Source organism: Somniosus microcephalus, chromosome 14 (genome assembly GCF_052327205.1).
Source record: "Somniosus microcephalus isolate GS21.2 chromosome 14, FLI_Smic_1.0, whole genome shotgun sequence".
Taxonomy (NCBI): Eukaryota; Metazoa; Chordata; class Chondrichthyes; order Squaliformes; family Somniosidae; genus Somniosus; species Somniosus microcephalus.
Window position 1 is genome coordinate 105,922,146 of NC_141000.1, and position 22,796 is coordinate 105,944,941.

A 22,796-nucleotide genomic window follows, 5' to 3' on the forward strand; every position below is an offset into this window, starting at 1 on the left:
CATAACTGAAAATGTGTTTTAAAATATTTTAATACTTTCATTGCTTGGTAGTGCACTTCCCACCAGTTAAAAATTAGGCGGGGGGGGCGCGAAGACTTAAAGACTTCCACCATGCAGCTTGTTAGTATTAGAGGATGTCCTCAATGATCAATAACCACTTTGGGTGGGACAGAGGTGGGAATATCAACCCACATTACCTCCCCCAGCTCTTAAAATGAACTGCCTCACAACTGGGATCCGCCAAGCAAAAAGATAAAGATGCCTCACAAGAAGCAAGGGAAATAAAATCCTCATTCAGCCAATGGCGGCGCGGGGACTGTCCCAGTCACAAACAAAACCTGCTAAAAAATAAAGCAAGCCCTGTTTAACAAGGTTTACAACCAAAACATTCAGTGTCATCTGAAGGTCGTCGTAACTTCAGGTTCTTGGAACAGAAAAACTAGGATTTGCTGCCAAGACCACAATTTTCTAAAGACATTTAAGTTGCATATATGACACTTTCAAAAAAAAGTGTATGGGTCAGACTTAATAGCAAATTACCCAGCTGGATTGAAAACTGAGCAGGTAATAGAAAGTTTCATTTAAATGATAAATGGGGAAGAACAGTTCTTCCTGACAAGGAGTGATAAATTGAGTTTCACAATGGTTTTTGGGTCCTCTGCTGGTCACATTAATAAAATGATACAGAGGAGCATATTATCAAATTTGTTGGTGACATCCAACTATGAAGCTAGGTGATGAATGGAAAGGAAAATTATGGTTTTCAAAGAGAAATGGGCCAATTATGCAAATTGGCCAAGAAGTGCTGCATGATTTTCATATGGATTAAATTTAAGCCAAAGCACATTGATCAGAACACAGCTTAGCATATGGGATAGCTTGCTGCACCCAATAGGTTTTGCCCTTCTATTTCTAAAAATTCTATGGTCTTAAAATATTGGAAACAAAATTATCTGCAAGTTACATTAGTCATAGAAATACACAGAAGTTAAAACACAGACACAGCTCACCCAGCCCAACCTGTCCATGTCAGTTAGAATCATAGCATGATACAGCACAGAAGGTGGCCGTTCGGCCCATCGTGCCTGGTCTTTGAAAGAGCTATCCAATTAGTCCCACTCCTGCCCTTTCCCCATAGCCCTCCAAATCTTTCCCTTCAGGTACTTATGCAATTCCTTTTGAAAGTTATTACTGAATCTACTTCCACCACCCTTTCAGGTAGTGCATTCCAGATTATAACAACTCTGCACCGCATGTCGCCTCTGGTTCTTTTGCCAATTACCTTAAATTGGTGTTATCTGGTTACCGACCCTTCCACCAATGGAAATAGTTTCTACTTATTTACTCTATCCAAACTCATGATTTTTTAAACACCTCGATCAAATCTCCCCCTTAACCTTCTCTGCTCAAAGGAGAACAACCCTAGTTTCTCTAGTCTCGTCACATAACTGAAGTCTTGCATCCCTGGTACCATTCTAGTAAACCTCCTCTGCACCTTCTCCAAGGCCTTGGCATTCTTCCTAAAGTGTGGTGCCCAGAATTGGACACAATACTCCAGCTGGGGCCTAACCAGTGATTTATAAAGGTTTAGCATAACTTCCTTGCTCTTGTACTTTATGCCTCTATTTATACAGCCCAGGGTCCCGTATGCTTTTATAACAGCCTTCTCAACTTGTCCTGCCACCTTTAAAGATTTGTGTACACACACCCCCAGGTCTCTCTCTGTTCCTACACCCCCTTTAAAATTAGTCGATATTGCCTCTCCTCATTCTTCCTATAAAAATGCATCACTTCATACTTCTCTGCATTAAATTGCATCTGCCATGTCTCTGCCCATTTCACCAGTTTGTCTATGTCCTCTTAAATCTGCTACTACCCGCCTCGCTATTTACTACATTTGAGTTTGGTGTCATCTGCAAACTTTGAAATTATGCCCTGTATACACACGTCCAGGTAATTAATATATACCAAAAAGAGCAGAGGTCCTAATAGCAACCCCTGAGAACACCACTGTATACTTCCCTCCAGATTCAAAAACAACCGTTCACCAGTACCCTCTGCTTTCAGTCTCTTGGCCAATTTTGTATTTATGCTGCCACTGCCCCTTTACTCCCATGGGCTTCAATTTTGCAAACAAGTCTATTATATGGTACTTCATTATCAAACGCCTTTTGAATGTTCATACACGTTGGGCATGGAGAGTTGAGAATCAAATTGAACTATAGTAACCACAACTAGTTGATGGACCAGCAAGATGTCTGGGAAACAAGGGAGTGATGGCTAGAATGAACATCGACCATGAGTGATTAATGTAGAATGATGTAGTACAGATGCTTTGAAATAAACAGTGTAATCTTGTCAGGAGGTATCTTGTAAAGGAGTTAGCAGTCAGATGGCCTGTATACAGTGTATAAAGAGGGTAAAGCTGCGAGGCTAAGTCGGGTAGCAGGAGCGAGAAAAATCCGAAGTGCTAACCTTTGTATTATATGGACCGATTATCTATACTGTATAAATCAAGTCTGTCTGTACACTCAACTGTTCGCACTTACTCAAAGCGTGTTGCCAGAACCACAGAGAGCGAGGTTGACTCAATGTACACATCATCAACCGCAATACCTTCATCACCCTCTCCGTTACTTCATCAAAGAACTCAATCAATTAAGTCAAACACAATTAGCCTTTAATAAATCTGCGCTGGCTGTCATTTATTAACCCAGATATTTCCAAGTGACAATTGTGTCTCGGGTTATTGTCTCAGTTTCCCCACCACCAACAATAGGCTGACTGGCCTGTAGTTGCCGGGTTTATCCCTCTCCCCTTTTTTGAACAGTGGCGGAACATTTTCAAGCCTGCAGTCCTCTGGCACCACTCCCATATCCAAGGAAGGTTGGAAAATTGTGGCCAAAGACTCTGCTATCTCCACCCTTACTTTTCTCAGCAGCTGAGGATGCATCCCATCCAGACCAGATGACTTTTCTACTTTGACAAAAAGTCATCAATGACATGTTAACTTTACTGTCCTTACGCCAGATTCTGCATGACCTGCGGAGTGCTTCCAGCATCTGTTTTAATGTCAGTCCACGTCAGTACTGACACTCCGAGAAAATAGTCCGAATCAGTTACCTGCCTTGTTCCCATAATCCTCATCCTCTTTTCTTTTATCCACATGTCCAATCTAATCTTGAATGCCAAAATAGTTTTGACTTCAACCACTAACTCTGAATTCCACAGCCTCATAACTGTGTAGATTGCTCTCTATTCTAAATCTCTTACATTTATTCTTGTATCTATGGTCCCTCATTGTTGACCCCTCAACTACTGTCTGCTTTCATCTACCCTGTCCCATCCTTTTATAATCTTAACATCTTCTTCATTGTTCTAATGAAAAAAGCCCCAATTTTTCAAGTATTTCCTCACCAAGCAGCATCCTAGTGAATCTTCATTATACCCTCACTAAAGCTTCAATATCTTTCCTATAGTGAAGAGTCCAATACTGCACAGTACTCTAACTGATGTCTTAGTAAACCTTTATATCGGCTTATCATTACCTCTTGGTTGTTATATACCGCATGAGGAAATCTAGAATTCCATTCGCTTTTTATTTTACACCCTTATCAACCTGAGGTGCTGGCTTTCATGTCCTGGGAATCTGTACCCCCAAAATCTTCTGCCCTTCCACAGAATCGAGCCTGCTTCCATTCAAAGTATAATTAATGCTTTTAAAAAAAAATTAAATGCATCACCTCACTAACACTGAATTCCATCTGCCACTTTTTACTCCATTCCCCTATCTTATCAATATCCCTTTGCAGCTTCCTCTTTGCTTGTCTAAAGAATTAACTATACCTCCCATTTTGATATAAGCAGCAAATTTCCAAACTGCTCCCTCTAGGCCCATATCCAAATCATCGATATACAGTAAACCCAGAACTAAACCATGTGGGACACCACGACCAACTCTGAAAAACTTCCCTCAACTCTTACTTTGTTTTCTCCTCGCTAACCAACAGTTCTCACAATTAGCATGTACAATAAAATGTAAGATACAGTCCAGGATTATCCTCTAAACAAAAATCTATCTCCCATTAATTCCCCATTGCAACACTTACACCACCATCCCCCCCCCCACAAAAGAGCAGTTCAAAATGTATACTTCTGTAGTCCATCTTCAACTTTCCCCCACCACAAAATTGTGATCAATTGCTGCACCTAGCACTTGGTAGAGCTCAAACCAGCTCTCACAAGTGGAAGAGAGTCCAAATGAGAAAAATAAATGAGAAGTTACAACTCAAACACTCCAAATGGAGGAAATGGAAATCTCCAACAGGCTGCCAGCAAGGGAAAAAAAACTTCCTCTCAACAGGTAGGAGGGGAAATCACGAGTGATTGTTTTCCACTGTAACTAGGTGGCAATGGACGCAAGATGAAGTTCACACTGAAAATGCTTCACTGCAGTAATACAATTTACCAGGCAATTTCTTTTCAGATTCCTCTTCTTGTGGTTCTTCAGGTACCCTTTGATCAATACTCAATGAGCTTCCAGTAGACATTCCACTACCAGACCTGGCTCTTCTGCAATATTCAAATAGAACTGTTGGGCTGTAACATCTAAGTGATTTCAAAGTATTGAGTTAAATTCAATTCATAGTATGCATTCGACACAAAAATAACACTCCAAATAAAAAAATCTTACTAATTTAAACACACCAAAATTCATTTTTTCCTTAATAAAGCAAAACTATTTTAGACAAACACTTTGCTAACTAGGGTGGGTTGACTGGATGGCACAATGCACTGGGTTTCCAGCACACTGCATCAGAGTGGTAGGATGTAGTCTGGCACTTGCAATTTATTTTATTCCAATCTCAATCATGCCATGGTGATACATCAACTGAAGGTCAGGCACTTCCTCAGCAGGAAGGAGAACTAGAGAATCAGTTACTTTGTGCTCTCTTATGCTGTCAAGGGACCAGCTATTCACTGGCATTGAATACGGCCAGTAAGCAGGTTTGTGTCCTACTCTGTCAAATCGGATACGGTATGAAGACTTTTTAAAAAACTACACTCTGCATGGGATATACATAACCTTGATCACGAGTTTGTAAGATTAGGATCTGAACAACTAAAAAAAGGAGATACGTTGTATGGTCAGCTAAAATAGTCACACATCTCGTTCCACTATTTAATTGCATCGTTCACGAGTGTGCAAATTCTCTTGCATGAAAACTCATCAACTATTATTGCCTGCAATGGCCTAGTTCAGAAATAATTTTTCAACCACAGCCACTAAGTTAGTCATGTAATGTTACCACAAATTCAAATCGACATACTGCTATTTTTCTTCCAAGTTAGATCTGAACCACAAATGAACTGGTTTACAACAGCTTACCGCCAACAGAAAATTTGCCTTTCCTTAATTTCAAACAAAACCCACTAACTGCACTGAGCTACCACATGACTAGAAATGTTATCAATTCAGCAACCTATAGGAACAGTAGACGACCATTGAGCCCCTCTAGCCTGTTCAGCCATTCAATGAGATCATGACTATATGGAATTAGGTCCCAGATCACTCACCTTTACCCCATATCCCTTAATACCTTTGGTTAACAAAAATATATCAATCCCAAATATCAAATTAACAATTGACTGAGCATCAATTGCCTTTTGCGGAAGAGAGTTCCAAACTTCGACCACCCTTTACGTGTACTCCAGAAACGCCTGGATCTAATTTTAAGGCTATGCCCAATAGTCCTAGACTTCCAAACCAGCGGAGATAGTTTCTCTCTCTCCCTACTCAATCAGTTTCCCTTAATATCATGAAAACTGATCAAATCATCCCTTAATCTTATAAATTCCAGGGAGTACAACCCTAGTTTGTGTAATCTCACCTTGGAATTTAACCCTTGGATTCCAGTTATCTACGCTGCACTCCCTCCAAGGCCAATACATCCTTCCTATGGGGTGGTGCCCAGAACTGCTCACATTACTCCAGATGTGGTCTAACCAGGGCTTTGTATCGCTGCAGCATAACTTCTACCATCTTGTATTCTAGTCCTCTAGATATAAAAGCCAGCATTCCATTAGCCTTTTCGATTATTTTCTGTACCTGTCCACCAAAGTTCCCTCTAATTTTTTGGGGGTACGCAGAGCAGAATTAAACGGAGTGCACGTAAACAGTGTTTCATTTGGGAATTTGGAAAGAGTGGGAATTCGGAGAAGAGGGGGAAGGAGTTGCTGCTTTTTGCCTACACTACTTTTAGTGCTGTGTGTTACAGGTAGATATTTAATTTCATTACCCATAACTTAATCTAGATCAATTAAGTAGTCAAGAAACTAAACTGTAAACCAAGTTACTAAAGTACAAACTTAATTAAGTTTAATTAAATAGAACAAGGTCATATAGGGATGGCAGTGCAGGTGGTGTGCCTCAACTGCAGCATGTGGGAGTTGGAGATCATGGTGATCCCAGACAACCACGTTCGCAGTAAGTGCCTGCATCGAGGAACTTCAGCTCAGAGTTGCTGAGCTGGAGTCTGAGGTGCAGATATTGCAGGGCATCAGGGACAGCAAGTGTTACCTGGACACTTTGATCCAGGAGGCAGTCACACCCCTCAGGTTAGGTAGTGGCACAGGAGGGTGTGACTGCAACTCAGGCAAGTAAGAGGACCCCAGGTGAAGTGTTGGAAGAGCCTCGGCATTTGTCCTTATCAAACAGGTACGAGGTTCTTACTGCCTGTGTGGATGAAGGAAAAGCCTGCAGGATGGATGAGCAAGCTGACCATGGCATAATGGTGCAGGAGGCCATTCAAGTGGGGGGGGGGGGGGGGTGAAGAGTGAAAAGGAATGTGGTTGTGGTAAAGGACAGTATAATCAGAGGGATAGATACTGTTCTCTGCAGTCGCAACCAGGAGTTCCGAAGGTTGTGTTGTCTGCTTGGTACCAGGGTTAAAGACACCTTCTCACAGTTGGAGAAGAACTTGGAGTGGGAAGGGGAGGATCCAGTTGTCGTGGTCCACATAAGAACCAAATGACATGGGTATAACTAGGAATGAGGTTCTTCTGAGAGAGTTTGAGGAGTTGGGGTCCAAATTAAAAAGCACGTCCTCAAAGGCAATAACCTCTGGATTGTTACCTGAGCCACACGCCAATTGGGATAGGGATAAGCAGATTAGAAGGTTAAATGCGTGGCTCATAGTGGTGTGGGAGGCAGGGGTTTTGCTTCATGGGGCACTGACACCAGTACTGGAGAAAGAGGGAGCTGTTCCGTTGGGACGGGCTCCACTTAAACTGGGCTGGGACCAGTGTCCTGGCGAATCGAATAACCAGGGCAGTAAACAGGGCTTTAAACTAATGAAGGGGGGTGGGAGGATTCAGGAAAGAGTAAATTTAAAAGCAGCAAGAGAAATGTCAAGGCTCTAGAGCAGAGCAGAGGTTTGGGTAAAAATAAGCAGAGTGGGTCAGGAAGGGACAGAGAGAGTAACAAAGGTAATAGGGCAGTGACTAAGGTGACATCAGGGAAAAATAGAAAAAAGTCAAAGCTAAAAGGCACTGTATCTGAATGCGCAAAACATTCACAACAAAATTAATGAATTAATAGCGGAGATAGAAATTAATAGGTTTGATTTAATAGCCATTACGGAGACGTGGTTGCAAAGTGACCACGGTCGGAACTAAATATTCCAGGATACTTAACTTTTAGAAGAGATAGGCAAAATGGAAAAGGAGGAGGGGTAGCCCTGATAATAAAGGATGGGAAAAAGATAGTAGAGAGAAAGGATCTTAGCTCTGAAAATCAAGTAGAATCAGTTTGGGTGGAGCTAAGAAACACCAAGCGGCAGAAAACATTGGTGGGAGTTGTTTATAGGCCCCCCAAAACAGTAGTTGTAATGTAGGGCAGAATATAAAACAGGAAATTAGAGGCGCATGTAACGAGAGTAATACAGTAATCATGGGGGACTTCAACCTATATATAGACTGGGCAAACCAAATTTGCAGTAATAGCGTGGAGGACGAATTCATAGAATGCATGCAAATAGTTTTCTAGATCAGTATGTTGAGGAGTCAACTAGGGAACAGGCTATTTTAGATCTACTATTGTGCAATGAGAAAGGGTTAATTAATAACCTTAGGGAAGGGTGACCATAATGTGAGAGAATTTTATATCGAGTTTGAAAGTGATTTAGTTAAATCCAAAACTAGGGTCTTAAATCTAAACAAAGCAAACTACGTAGGTATGAGGGGCAAGTTGGCTACGGTAGATTGGGAAACTACATTAAAAGGTATGATGGTAGACAAGCAATAGCTAGCATTTAAAGCATTAATACATAACTTACAACAAATATACATTCCTTTGAGGCACAAAAACCTCCACAGGAAAAGTGGTCCAACCGTGGCTAACAACAGAAGTTAAAGATAGTATTAGATCAAAGGAAGAGGCTTATAATGTTGCCAAAAGGAGCAGTAAGCCTGAGGATTGGGAGGATTTTAGAATTCAGCAAAGGAGGACCAAGAAATTAAGAAAGGGAAAATAGAATCAGAGTAAACTAGCAAGACACAAAAACAGACTGTAAAAGCTTCTATAGGTATGTAAAAAGGCAAAGATTAGCGAAAGTAAATGTGGGTCCCTTACAGGCTGAGACAGGCGAAATTATAATGGGGAATAAGGAAATAGCAGAAATTAAACAAATACTGTGTGTCTTCACAGAAGACGACACAAAAAACCTCCCGGAAATAGTGGAGAACCAAGAGTCTCGCGAGAATGAGGAACTGAAAGAAATTATTAGTAAAAAATAGTACTGGAGAAATTAATGGGATTGAAAGTTGATAAATCCCCTATACCTGATGGTTTACATCCTAGGGTTTTGAAAGAGATGGCTATAGTGATAGTGGATGCATTGGTTGTCATCTTCCAAAATTCCATGGATTCTAGAACTGTTCCCACGAATTGGAAGGTAGCAAATGTAACCCCAATATTTAAGGAGGGAAAACGGGGAACTACAGACCAGTTAGCCGGACATCAGTAGTAGGAAAAATGCTAGAATCTATTATTAAGGACGTGGTAACAGGGCATTCAGAAAAATAATACAGTAATAGGCTTGGGCAAAGTCAACACGGATTTATGAAAGGGAAATCGTGTTTGACCAATCTGTTACAGCTTGTTACTAGCAGAATAGATAAGGGGGAACCTGTGGTTGTGATGTACTTGGATTTTCAGAAGGCATTCAATAAGGTGCCACGCAAGGTTATTAAACAAAATTAGGGCTCATTTGGGGGTAATATACGAGCATGGACTGAGGATTGGTTAACGGACAGAAAAAAGAGTAGGAATAAACAGGTCATTTGCGGGTTGGCAGGCTGTAACTAGTGGGGCAACGCAAGGATCAGTGCTTGGGCCTCAGCTATTCACAATCTCTCAGATTTGGATTTGGGGACCAAATGTAATATATCCAAGTTTGCTGAGGATACAAAGCTGGGTGGGAATGCAAGTTGTGAGGAGGATGCAAAAGGTTTCAAGGGGATATAGACAAGCTAAGTGAGTGGGCAAGAACATGGCAACTGGAATATAATGTGGAGAAATGTGAAGTTTTCCATTTTGGTAGGAAGCAGTGTATTTTTGAAATGGAGAGAGATTGGGAAATGTTGGTGTTAAGAGAGAGACCTGGGTGTCCTTGTACACAAATCACTGAAAGTTAACATGCAGATACAGCAAGCAAATGGTATGCTGGCCTTTATTACAAGAGGATTTGAGTATAAGAGTAAAGGTGTCTTACTGCAATTATATAGGGCCCTGGTGAGACCACACCTGGAGTATTGTGTACAGTTTTGGTCTCCTTACCCAAGGAAGGATATACTTGCCATAGAGGAAGTGCAACGAAGGTTCACCAGACTGATTCCTGGGATGGGGGGATTGTCCTATGAGGAGAGATCGAGTAGACTAGGCCTACATTCTCGAGTTTAGAATGAGAGGCGGTCTCATTGAAACATACAAAATTCTTACAGGGCTTGACAGGGTAGATGCAGGAAGGATGTTTCCCCTGGCTGGGGAAATTTCTTCACTCAGAGCGGTGAATCTTTGGAATTCTCTATCCCAGAGGGATGTGGAGGTTCAGTTGTTAAGTATATTCAAGACAGAAATCGATAGATTTTTGGATATTAAGAGAATCAAGGTATATGGGAATAGTGCAGGAAAGTGGAGTTGGAGGTAGAAGATCAGCTATGATCTTACTGAATGGTGGAGCAGGCTCGAGAAGCCGTATAGCCTACTCCTGGTGGTGGTGGTGGTGTTAAATTTCTGCACACGCGTGGTCTTTCCATTTAAAAGCTATTGAGTGGCCTGCGCGGGACCCCCAGACCGCAGCTTAACAGGAGCATTGCTGCCCATGACATTTTAATGATCTATGTACATGGACCCTTGGGTCTCTGGATCTCCTGTTTCTAGCTAGTCAACATTTAGAATGTTCAATCCTTTTCAGGTCCAAACCTCACATTTGCCTACATTGAATTCCATTTGCCACAGTTTTGCCCATTCGCTTAATCTAGTAATATCATTGCAATTTTATGCTTTCATCAACACTGCTTAATTTATAGGCTGCTCACCTGAACGTTGGTGGGATCAAATCTCGAGTCAGCACAGGAGGCAATGGCTGCCCTGACATAGCCATATCAATTAAGTGCATGGCCAGAATGAATTCCTCTGCTGTAAGTTTTCCATCTTGATCTATGTCAGAAAGGTTCCTGTAGAGGATTAAGAATGAGTGTTGTTGGAGGTAGAGGAAGAAATGGGCTGACATAATACATAAAAACTCAAGAATGAAATAACTTTAACCATGCTTTTGGTGACCCAATGCACTTTGTTGATGCATAATGTTTTCTTTGAGGTCTTCTTTTCCCCCCCACACCCATTTTTGATCTCCTTAAACCTTTTACCCCAAGGCCTTTACCATTCTAAAGCCAGGGCTAGAATGTGCATAAACATTGACCAGAGAAGCTAGTTCCTCAGATTTTAACACTTTTTTTCCTTACAGCAGCATAGCGAAAAAGGGAAGCTGAGTGAATCAGGAAAACTGAGGCTGCAATTCCACATTCTGCCATTTTGTAGTAGAACAGTTAGTGCTCCACTAGACCATTAGTCTTTAATGCAAAAATCAAATCGATGTAACACCATGCACTTAGTGCTATGAAGTGGTAAAACAAATACTTTCATTCTGCAGAATTAATTCTCTTATGTCGGTGTAAATATCGCATTCTAACTTACTTTGATTCGTCTGTGCTAATCATGTCATGCGGTTAGCAGTGACCAATCAGATCTGAGAATCATATGCCACAACAAATACAAAAGACAGTCATTACACAAATAGTGACAAGATGCAGTGTACAACTCCCGTTACTCGGCCCCAACATGCCTCAACTCCAACTTCAGAAGAACACCCAAACTGTACCATGCCAATGATGTGACCTCTGAGCAAGGCTGCTGAATTAAGGTAAATGTTGTGCTGAAAGCTCGTGCATACGACAGACTACCCAAACATATTTCAAGTAGGACACTTGCTGCCAACAAAGGAGCCTTTCATCCCATCATTCTGGGCTGGATTTGAACGCAGGTCCCAGAGGTTGAAGGTCAGTATCTAACCCTCTGCACCACCCAATTCCTATTCTCAATGTTTTTTTTTGTCACAGATGATTAACTTTAATAAAATGGTTTGATGAAGGTCGAAATCTGCCAATGATCCAACACCCAGCCACAGAATGGTAGAACACATCAATTTGTGCCTTGGATACCTCTTATAGCTAACTCCAAATCTTGGTTGTTCTGCTTAATGGAAGCTGGGTATTTCTATGCAAGGGAAGAGAGGGTGACCCGGGGGTGGGTGGAATTATAAATCGCACTGCCCATCTTGCTAGCAACTAAGGACAATGGCAAAAGTCTACAGGGAGGCAAACTACACTTTCTGCTCAACAGCAGGTGTTTATGCGGTACAAGCGGGAGGGGAAAAATCAAGTGGTGAGAGGAGCAAGAGCTTTAAAAAAAAAAAAATCATCTGCCCCGCATTTTAGTCATAGAAACCAGCAGCTAAAGATTCACACATCATCCCTGGCTGCATGCCTTTACAAAGAGATTGTTCAAATCCTTGTGCCAGATTTTAGGAAATAATTTGTTTGGAAATGATGTTCGAAAAATACTTACCATATAGATGCTAACTGAGCCTGTGGTAAACTGGATTGCATTAAGATGGTTCTTGCCTGTGGACCTGTAAAATGAAAATGTCTCCATTCAACAACAACAACTTGTATCTATATAGCACCTTTAACATAGTAAAACGTCCCAAGGCGCTTCACGGGACTATTACAAAACAAAAAAATTTGACACCGAGCCACATAAGGAGAAATTAGGGCAGGTGACCAAAAGCTTGGTCAAAGAGGTAGGTTTTAAGGAGCGTCTTAAAGGAGGAAAGAGAGGTAGCGAGGCAGAGAGGTTGAGGGAGGGAATTCCAGAGCTTAGGGCCTAGGCAACAGAAGGCACGGCTACCGATGGTTGAGCGATTATAATCAGGAATGCTCAAGAGGGCAGAATTAGAGCAGTGTAGAAATCTCGGGGGGGGGGGGGGGGGGGGGGAGAGGAAATTACATTCGGTATCATTTACTACACTGTTGTAATGTTTGCATCTCTGTTGATTCTTGTAATTTGCTGAAATCCTGCTTGGAAAACAGATATAGGCAGTAAAATTCCACGATTGTCAGGATGTCCAGCGTCTGAAAAACGGCTAAAATTCACAAAGTCCGAGAGAAAATAAGCAAGGTTGCATATTTTCGCAAGAGAAAAATCACTGAATCTTGGCTGCCATTTTGTTGCAATGGCCATTGCTTCTCATGATCTGAAAGTGAATGGATGGGACAGAAAGGGAGATAAACAAAGCAGAAAAAAAAAATCACAACAATTCGAAAGAAACCAAGAATTGCAGAGAAAGGGGGGAAATACAAACAGCATTTAAGATCAGGAAAAAAAGGGAAAAGCAAGCAAATAAGATAAAGTCAAAATAAATTATATTGCCAATATACATCGACACAACTTAATATCTTATTGGATCATTTTAACAATGCATAAGATACAGCTGTTAAAAGGGCAGCTTGGAGTTTGAGGATTAGAAATTTCCTGTAAAGCATTTAGCACTTGACCATTCCGGACGAGAACTTGTTCATGGAAGCCTGAAAAGTGAAATTCCAGCTAGAGTGAGTGAGCAGCTTTAAGCAGGGTGGAAGTGGAGCTGCAATCAGAATGCTTAATGTGCATTGCAATAAACAGCAATTAGCAAAAATAAACTGAATAACTCACGGTCGTGGACCCTTTGCAGCTGAAATATGTTTTGCTATGGCAAAAAATGAACACAATAAAATCCTTACCCAAATGCTTTTGGACAAAAAAGTGGATGGGGGAGGAGAGATTAAATACCCCAAAAGTCACCATCTCTCTCTTCGTGCCCCCCTCCCCTCCCAGGACAAACATAACAGCCTGCACCCACTGCCCCTCGGTGCCAGGAAGGTGCAGCTCTTAAAAGCACGTCCTTTAATTGGACATTTGACTGACAATGTGCCCTTCTCATTCTCTGTGGGAGTAGGAGGCATGCATTCATCCCCTTTCTTTGATGATCATTCCAAGACTGAAGCGGACAAAAATTTTAATACTATTACACAGCTAAGTGGCTGCTTGGTTTAAAAAAAAACCACAAGCTCTTAAAGTAGATGTGTCCATTTTAAAATTAACTACCCGCAGATAAATGAATGATTTAAAGGTCAAAGACTTGGCCAGAGCAGTTTTGTTTGAATCATTTTCATCTGAATTCCTATCCACTTCTACAATCTAAAACCAGAGTAAGGCCTCCTAGCAACTATCACCATAGTTTCTAGGCCTGCCCAAAGATTTAACCCTTCTATGTGATGGCCCTGACAAATCTGAAGTCTTGCAAGTTAACGTGGCCAGTTTCTGACTGCAAGGGACCTACATTTGTCTTCACTAATCTTTTTCTTATTACATACTTGTAGAAGCTTTTACAGTCTGCTTTTATGTTCTTTGCAAGTTTACTCTCGTACTCTAGTTTTCCTCTCTTTAAATCAATCTCTTGGTCCTTTTTTGCTGAACTCTAAACTGCTCCCAATCCTCAGACTTGCTACTTTTTCTAGCAACTTTATAGGACTCCTCTTTGGATTTAATACTATCCTTAATTTCTTTTTGTTAGCCATGGTTGGGACACTTTTCCTTTTGTGTTTTTGCGCCAGAAAGGAACGTATAACTGTTGCAATTCATGCATTCGTTCCTTAAATGTTAGCCATTGCCTATCCACCGTCATGCCTTTTAATGAAGCTCCCCAATCTATCATAGCCAAGACACTCCTCATACCATCGTAGTTTCCTTTGTTTAGAATTAGGACCCTAGTTTCAGATTTAGCACGGAGGGTAGCAAGGGCACAGAATGTACTCTGGGTGGGGGACTTCAATGCCCATCACCAGAGTGGCTCGGTAGCACCACTACTGACCGAGCTGGCCAAGTCCTGAAGGACACAGCTGCCAGACTAGGACTGCGGCAGGTGGCGAGAACACCAATGAGGGAAAAACCTACTTTAACTCGCCCTCGCCAATCTACCCATCACGGATGCATCTGTCCATGACAGCATTAGTAGCAGTTACCACTGCACGGTTCTTGTGGAGACAAAATTTCATCTTGACACTGAGGACACCCGCCATCGTGTTGTGTGGAACTACCACCGTGCTAAATGGGATAGACTCAGATCTAGCAGCTCAAAACTGGGCATCCGTGAGGCGCTGTGGGTCATCAGCAGCAGCAGATTGTATTTCACCACAATCTGTAAACTCATGGCCCGGTATATCCCTCACTCTACCATTACCATCAAGCCAGGGGACCAACACTGGTTCAATAAGGAGTGTAGAAGAGCATGCCAGGAGCAGCACCAGGCGTACCTAAAAATGAGGTGCCAACTTGGGGAAGCTGCACAGGACAAGTATGCTAAACAGCGGAAGCAGCATGCTATAGACAGAGCTCAGCAATCCCACAATTAACAGATCAAATCAAAGCTCTGCAGTCCTGCCACATCCAGTCATGAATGGTGGTGGACAATTAAACAATTAACGGGAGGCGGCGGCTCCAGGAATATCCCCAACCTCAATGATGACGGAGCCCAGCACGTGAGTGCAAAAGACAAGACTGAAGCATTTGCAACCATCTTCAGCCCAGAAGTGCTGAGTGGATGATCCTCCTGAGGTCCCCACCATCACAGAAGCCAGTCTTCAGCCAATTCGATTCACTCCACATGATATCAAGAAACAGTTGCACTGGATACAGCAAAGGCTATGGGCCCTGACAACATCCTGCTTGCTGTGGTGCTGAAGACTTGTGCTCCAGAATGAGCCGCACTTCTAGCCAAGCTGTTCCAGTACAGCTATACACTGGACCAGCCACATAAATACTGTGGCTACAAGAGGTCAGAGGCTGGGTATTCTGCAGCGAGTGATTCACTTCCCGACTCCCCAAAGCCTTTCCACCATCTACAAGGCACAAGTCAGGAGTGTGATGGAATGCTCTCCACTTGCCTGGATGAGTGCAGCTCCAACAACACAAGAAGCTCGACACCATCCAGGACAAAGCAGCCCATTTGATTGGCACCCCATCCACTACCTTAAACATTCACTCCCTCCACCACCGGCGTACCGTGGCTGCAGTGTGCACCATCTACAAGATGCACTGCAGCAACTCGCCAAGGCTTCTTTGTTCCTTCATTGTCGCTGGGTCAAAATACTGGAACCCCCCCTCCCCAACAGTACCTTCACCACACGGGCTGCAGCCGTTCAAGAAAGCGGCTCACCACCACCTTCGAGGGCAATTAGGGATGGGCAATAAATACTGGCCTTGCCAGCAACGCCCACATCCCAGGAAAGAATTAAAAAACACACCAAATTGGGAGGTGTAATTAATACTGGGGAAGAATGCAACAAAATACAGAAAGACATCAATAAACTTGCAGAATGGGAGTGTATCTGGCAAATGAATTTCAATATGGATAAGTGCGAGGTGGTGCATTTTGTTGGAAGAATAAAGAGGCCACATACTGCTTGGATAACAAGAGTCTGAATAGGGTAGAGGGGCAAAGGAATCTAGGAGTACAGATACACAAATCTCAAAGCAGCCACCCAGGTTAAAAAGGCCATTGAAAAAGCAAACCAAGCACCGAGGGATAGGATTGAAAAGCTGAGGAGTTATGTTAAACTTGCATGGAACCTTGGTTAGACCACAGTTGGAATACTGTGCACAGTTCTGGTCTCCAACTTATGAAAAGGATATAGAAGCATTGGCAAAGGTGCAAAAAAAATGCACAAGCATGATATCCAAACCAAGAGGATATACTGATCAGGAAAGGCTGAACAGGCTGGGGCTCCTTTCTCTGGAAAAGGGAAAAGTGAAGGAGCACCTGATAGAGATCGTTAACAATGAAACGTAGAGAAAACGTTTCCACTGGTAGGGGAATTCAAAACTAGAGGTCAAAAAGTAAGATTGTCACGAATAAATCCAATAGGGAATTCAGGAGAAACTTCTTTACCCAAAGAGTGGAAAGAATGTGTAACTTGCTACCCCAAGGGGTATTTGAGATGCATTTAAGGTGAAGCTAGATAAGCACGAGGAAGAAAGGAATAGAAGGCTGTGTCGATCGGGTTAGCTCGTGTGGAGCATAAATGCGGTCATAAACCAGTTGGGCCAAATGACCGGTTTCTGTATTGCAGACTCAATGGCCCCGATGAATATGTGAAGTCTTGCAAGTTAACGTGGAATTGGGGGGTGTAAGGAGTTGGAATATGACGAGCAAGTCGCAACACCGCTGTTATTTTCTATTTCTTACAAAGAGATAGAAAATATTTTGCCAAGTATCAGTGGTAAAATATAGCATGCAGAGGAAAACAGCAATGTTAGTTTTTAATCACTCTGTAGAGTGCAAGATCTACTGGGCTTGCCACTTGATTCTTTCCTGGAAAATGTAGCCTAATCTTTTAGCCATTGTCAAATACTTAAATACATAAAATAAAGACAGAAAATGCTGGAAATACTCAGCAGGATTGCCACTTAAATACATAACATGGTATCAAACCCAAATACCAAAGACCACAGTGCAACGAGTAGGGAAATCGGTCACATTTCAGATCATGAGAAAGGCTTAATTTTTAATAGCTCAATGAGGTGATAGTTCACTTTAAATTTTAGTCAATCTGAACTATACATGTAGTTTCCAAATGATGTCCATGGCCTTTCATGTGATACAAGGCATTATTCATATCCAAAATACATGTTGACTGCAAAGGCCGCAAAATCACTCTGCAAAGCACGTAGAAACCACTTAAAAATGGTTTGTCCTGAAAACAGTCTATTAAGCTAATGGGGGTTTGCTAATATGCAAATTTGCATCGTAATCTGGTGAGGTTCTGGAAACCAAAGAAATAAAATAACAGAATTGGAGAGGTGTAGGAGGAGTTGGAATATGACGAGCAAGTCTCAGCACCACTGTTATTTTCTATTTCTTGTAAAGAGATTGCTTTTGCAAAGTATCAGTGGTAAACTATAGCGTGCAGAGAAAAACAGGAAAGTTCATTTTTAATCACTCTGTAGAGCATGTAGTTAAATCTACACACATGCTATTGAATTCAATTAACAAGATATCAGAGAATGAAATAGAGCCATTTGCTGAGCTCCTTACCTGTTAAATGTCCACTCATCGTTTTATCGTGACTGTTGAAGAGCTGCCTGTATTTCAACCTAGATGACTGTGGAACAGCCCATTCTACAGCAGCAGCCATGGGTGGCACACTAAAACATACCGAAATAAAACAGGCCAATCCTTCATTAAACAGAATCATTGCGAATTCTATTTTCCTTCAAAGCATCTTTCTTACAAGCAATATAATTCAACTGAAACACCGAAGGACATATATTCAATATATTTTCTTTTATCATTTGTGCAAAAAGTCTTACCTAAGTTTATGCTCATTAAAGCATTAAATTGCGCACACTTTCTAAAAAAAATTTGAAAATAAAGCTCATCACAAGTCAAAATTCATGCTATTTCCCCCCTTGCATTGCAAATGCAATGCTGCAGGTTCTCTACACTATTCACTTTTGGGAAGTGATCCCGTGTGTTGTTATCTGGACACTTCAAGAGATGCAATGTCCTATAAGTTAGTTCTGCCAATCTAATCCTATCCTACCAGAAAAAAAGAAAATCACAAATACTCAGCAGCACCAAAGCCAGAAAACAATGTCCTTTCCTGAGTGGTTTCATTTTAGGTGGAGAGACATCAAAAAATGCTCTTGTATACTGTACCACAGAACAATAGATGCAGGCCCATATATCAAATCAAATCAACTTTTATTTTCATTGTTAGTGCACAAGTGCAGTACAACGAAATGTAGGCTTGCGGCTCCCGAGAGTGTACAATTTGGATTAGGACACAAACATTCAACATACATTTGGCTTGCAGTATATTAGCATAAATATGACCATAATAAAGTGCATTGGCAGATGTGCAGGCTTTAGTGTTTATTTGTGGAGTTCAGTAGGATGACAGCCCTGGGAAAGAAGCGGTTCCTAAATCTGGTCGTACGGGTGCGAATGCATCTGTAGCGTCTTCCAGATGGTAGGAGGGCGAACAGACTGTGGCTGGGGTGGGTAGGGTCTTTGATGATGGACCGTGCCCTCCGTAGGCAGCGTTTCTGATATATATGCTCTATAGTCGGTAGCCGGGTGCCGGTAATGCGTTGGGCAGTTTTGACTACCCGCTGCAGGGCTTTCCGGTCATGGGAGCTACAGCTGCCATACCACACCGTGATACAGTTTGTCAGGATGCTCTCTATAGTGCAGCGGTAGAAGTTAGAGAGGATCAGGGGTGACAGATTACATCCCTTCAGCCTCAAGAAATATAGGCGCTGCTGGGCCTTCTTCACCAGAGAGGAGGTGTTGAGGGACCAGGAGAGGTCTTCCGTGATGTGGACTCTGAGGAACTTAAAGCTGGCCACCCTTTCCACCTCCGCCCCATTGATGTGGATGGGGGGTGACTTCCACCTTTGGACTTCCTGAAGTCCACGATTATTTCCTTTGTTTTCTTGGTGTTAAGGGCCAGGTTGTTGTCGGCGCACCATATGGTGAATATCCCATTCACCATACAGCAAGTTCATAATCTCAGCCATTCCCTACTCCTGGGGCGGGATTAACAGGGGAAGAATAAAGGGCAAGCTAATTTATAAACTAGGTAAGGAAACAGCCCATTAGCAGCTGGAATAAAATATCTAGAACAAAATGGCAACTGAGAAGGAGGCTAGAAATTACTGCTAGCAATATTAGCGGATGAGTGCTTAATTCATTTGGATGACATTTGTGTCTATTTTTAACTGAAGCCCAACCCTCTTGCAATAAATGGAATGCCATATGAACATAAACATTCATCTGCCAACAGTAATTTGTAGCCAATAATCTTGAAATTTAGAGCTGAATTTAAATTCAACACTTTCATGTAAAGTATTCAATCCAGGCAACACAGCTACTTATTTTAAAGGTACACAGGTTCTTTCAATACTTAGGCGTTACAAATAATTTGCAAGCCAGCTTTCTGCATTGTGTTATGCAACTTGAAGCAGTATTTTTCTGTGAGATATAGTTTCACAAGGAGAAGTAAGGCAATGATTATTTTTCCTTCTTCATTCCTCAAGGCCATGACTGCTTCTGGAATACAGTTCAATAAGCACAAGGTGCCCTCCAATGCCACGCCTGTGGAGCCACTCGTGAGCCTTGATGCCGAGGGTCAATAAGCTACATGATTTGTGGCAGCAGATGTAGTGGAGGAGAAAAATCACATGAGCCCAAGCTTGTTCTCAGCCAACCTTCACGTACATACTTCCATCAAGTATCCATCGATAGAACTCAGGAGTAGGAACCTTGAGCGTTTTTCCGCTTCCTAAACCCGTGGTGCCAACTCCGATTCTTGCACGCCCACCATCAATAATGGTGACTCACCCAGCTTTTCTTCGTTCTTTGTTGGCACACAAAGCCTTCAGTGACTGCCTCCATTTGGTGGTCTGGCAAGGCTGGGAATTGAATACATGGGGTGATGTGCATGAAATCCTAGTCAGTGCACAGTTATGTAGCAGCTTTTAAAAACTTCATGGCGCTTTGCATTTGAAATAAATTTAAACCGCAAGACTATTCCAGAGGTAACAATGTGTATTGTTACTTTTCCTGGGGGCTTAGGAATAGGTTGGTGGTTGAACATTTAGCTGGAAGCTTCTTGGTTTTGACAGAATCAGCAGTCATCAAGATTTATAATGAAATACCCAAGCAAGAACACATCGCAACTTCCTAGCATCATGAATTCAGAAAGCTTCCCCTTCAAATTGAAATCGGTGTCATAAAATTAATTTTACACTTCACAATGTCCAATAAGAAAATGATTGATATAATAGTTAACGATGGTCAATGAATCAAACTGTACCCATTATCATTGCTTATTCATCCTCCCCTATGCAGCACACAGCAACTTTGCAGAAGAGCTATTTCACATTCAAGAGAACAAAGAGGCAATCAACTTAAAGTCTGTGTCTCAAATGGCAACATCCAATCTTAAAATAAGAAAATCTCATCCACTGACCAAGTCAACATTGCCAAGGTTGCTCGTATTAGTTGCATTTGGACAAAGAATTGCACAAATTATTGAATACAAGTTCTCTCCAATAAGTATGACCAATTCTATGGATGCCTATTTTGTCATGACTAGAACCATGCTGCGTATTAACACCAAACGTTGTAGGAGTTCCTTGCATTTATTCCTTCCTGGCCTGTTTAAGGATCAACGTGATCACAATGTTGTATGCGTTAGGACATACAACATTAAGGTTTCAGTCATTATCCCTCAGCACACATGTTCCATTATTTTTTTTAAACCTCTTGAAGACAATATCGCTCTTCACGTTTTGTTTCAAACAATGCAATGTTGCAGCACTGCAACGTCATACCACGGCCTGTTGTCAGCGCAGTGCTGAAACACTGCACAGAACATGAAGAGCATACATAGTGCCCTTATCAGAAGAAGCAATGAGTCATGTATTTGTGAATGTTGACCAACCAGGTACCAGCCTGAAAAATATATTCTGAAACAGCTTCACAAATTCTATGCAATTAGATTACATATATATTGCTGCTAATCAAAATCAGGACTTAAATTGAATCTATGTTTGTGAATTGTGGTAGCGAAAACATTTTTAAGCTTGATTAGGCAAAGATTTATTTATATAGATCACCAAAATTAATCCAGAATTTTCTCTTTAGGAAACAAATTAGAGGGGCCAAGACATGATTAGCACTTTGTTCTCTGGTCTTTAAACCTGAGCTCAATGTAGAGAGTGATCGTATTATTTGAGCTATACAGCTATGATTTTTCAGTAAATAAAGCAATTTTTGTCTCTTTTCAGTGACACTGAACCTAAAGCAAATTACATCAGTATAAATGAAACTTAAACTTAATTGAATAACTCACTTTACGTTTCCCATGTCAAACGACTGTGCCTTTTGCAGTTTTGTTCCATTTGCTTGACTGGCTGATGCAGAGCGACTGAAGGAAGAACTCTTTGGCAATGTGGCTCCTATTTGAGATTGAAAACATTTTTTCTAAATTCTCATTCTTGTGTTCTCATCCCTCAATGCCCTCACTACCTTGGTTATCTTTTCCCATCCTGCATCCAACTTATCATCTCCCCACTATTCCTTCCTCTTTCTCTCTCTTTCCCCCCCTCTCCCCCGCACCCCCCCCCCCCGCCCCACCTTCCTCTCTACCACTTGTAGGTGCACGTTAACCCACTGTGCATCCTGTCCTCTGGAACTCATTTCCAAGTTACCTGGACCTTACCACCTCCCTCTCTGCTTTCAGAAACCTCAAAGTTCTTTTCTTCAGCCACACCTTTGGTTCTCCACCTTAACCCTCACCATTTCCCCACCTCCCTCCTTGGCATCCATTGTTGTGCCCTTCTTAATGTAAAGCGCTTTGACACATCTTCCTGCATGCCTGAAGCACTATGCAAATATAGGGTGTTGCTATAATCCTTTTTCTAATGTTGGGAAGAACACAAGTAATGGAGCAGTTTTGCACCCAATTCCTCTTATCCATTGATCAACACTACTCACGTCTGAAGCTCAACTCCCAACACATGTTCATTATTAGACATAACAATGCCAGGAATGATTACATGGGAACTACCAATAGCGCATTTATCCCAATTCTTAGCAAGGAGATATTCATATTAAAAGAAGAAGTGAAAGAAAATGGTAGAGACCTAGAGAATTACAAATGACAAGGATTGGTTGAAAGTTAAGCATCAGCGAGTATTCACAGAAACCCCACAGTGCAGATGGAGGCCATTTCGGCCCATCGAGCCTGCACCGACACATATCCCACCCGATCCCCGTAACCCTACACCAACACAAATCCCACCCTATCCCCGTAGCCCCACGTATTTAATCCCCCTAACACTAAGGGTCAATTTATCATAGCCAATCAACCTAACCCGCACATCTTTGGACTGTGGGAGGAAACCGGAGTACCCGGAGGAAACCCACGCAAACACGGGGAGAATGTGCTGTCAGAGGAGTTATTCTTGGGGTTGGGGGTGGGGTGCAGAGTGTTCCAAACTTCCTACAGATTGAGATGTAATATATATATTTTATATTTTAACAACTTGGATGCAGAAACTAAATGTA

At 41.9% G+C, this 22,796-nt stretch overlaps 1 protein-coding gene across 1 annotated transcript in view; it reads right to left on the bottom strand.

The window, feature by feature from the left end:
• itsn1 (intersectin 1 (SH3 domain protein)) overlaps positions 1-22,796 on the bottom strand; it is a 217,055-nt gene that overhangs the window by 122,070 nt on the left and 72,189 nt on the right. The window contains exons 7-11 of the mRNA XM_086006078.1: positions 21,580-21,685; positions 17,754-17,863; positions 12,188-12,251; positions 10,600-10,737; positions 4,469-4,608 (exon numbers count right to left, since the gene is read on the bottom strand). Coding sequence (XP_085862204.1) covers positions 4,469-4,608; positions 10,600-10,737; positions 12,188-12,251; positions 17,754-17,863; positions 21,580-21,685 — 558 coding nt within the window. The remainder of the gene's footprint in view (positions 1-4,468; positions 4,609-10,599; positions 10,738-12,187; positions 12,252-17,753; positions 17,864-21,579; positions 21,686-22,796) is intronic.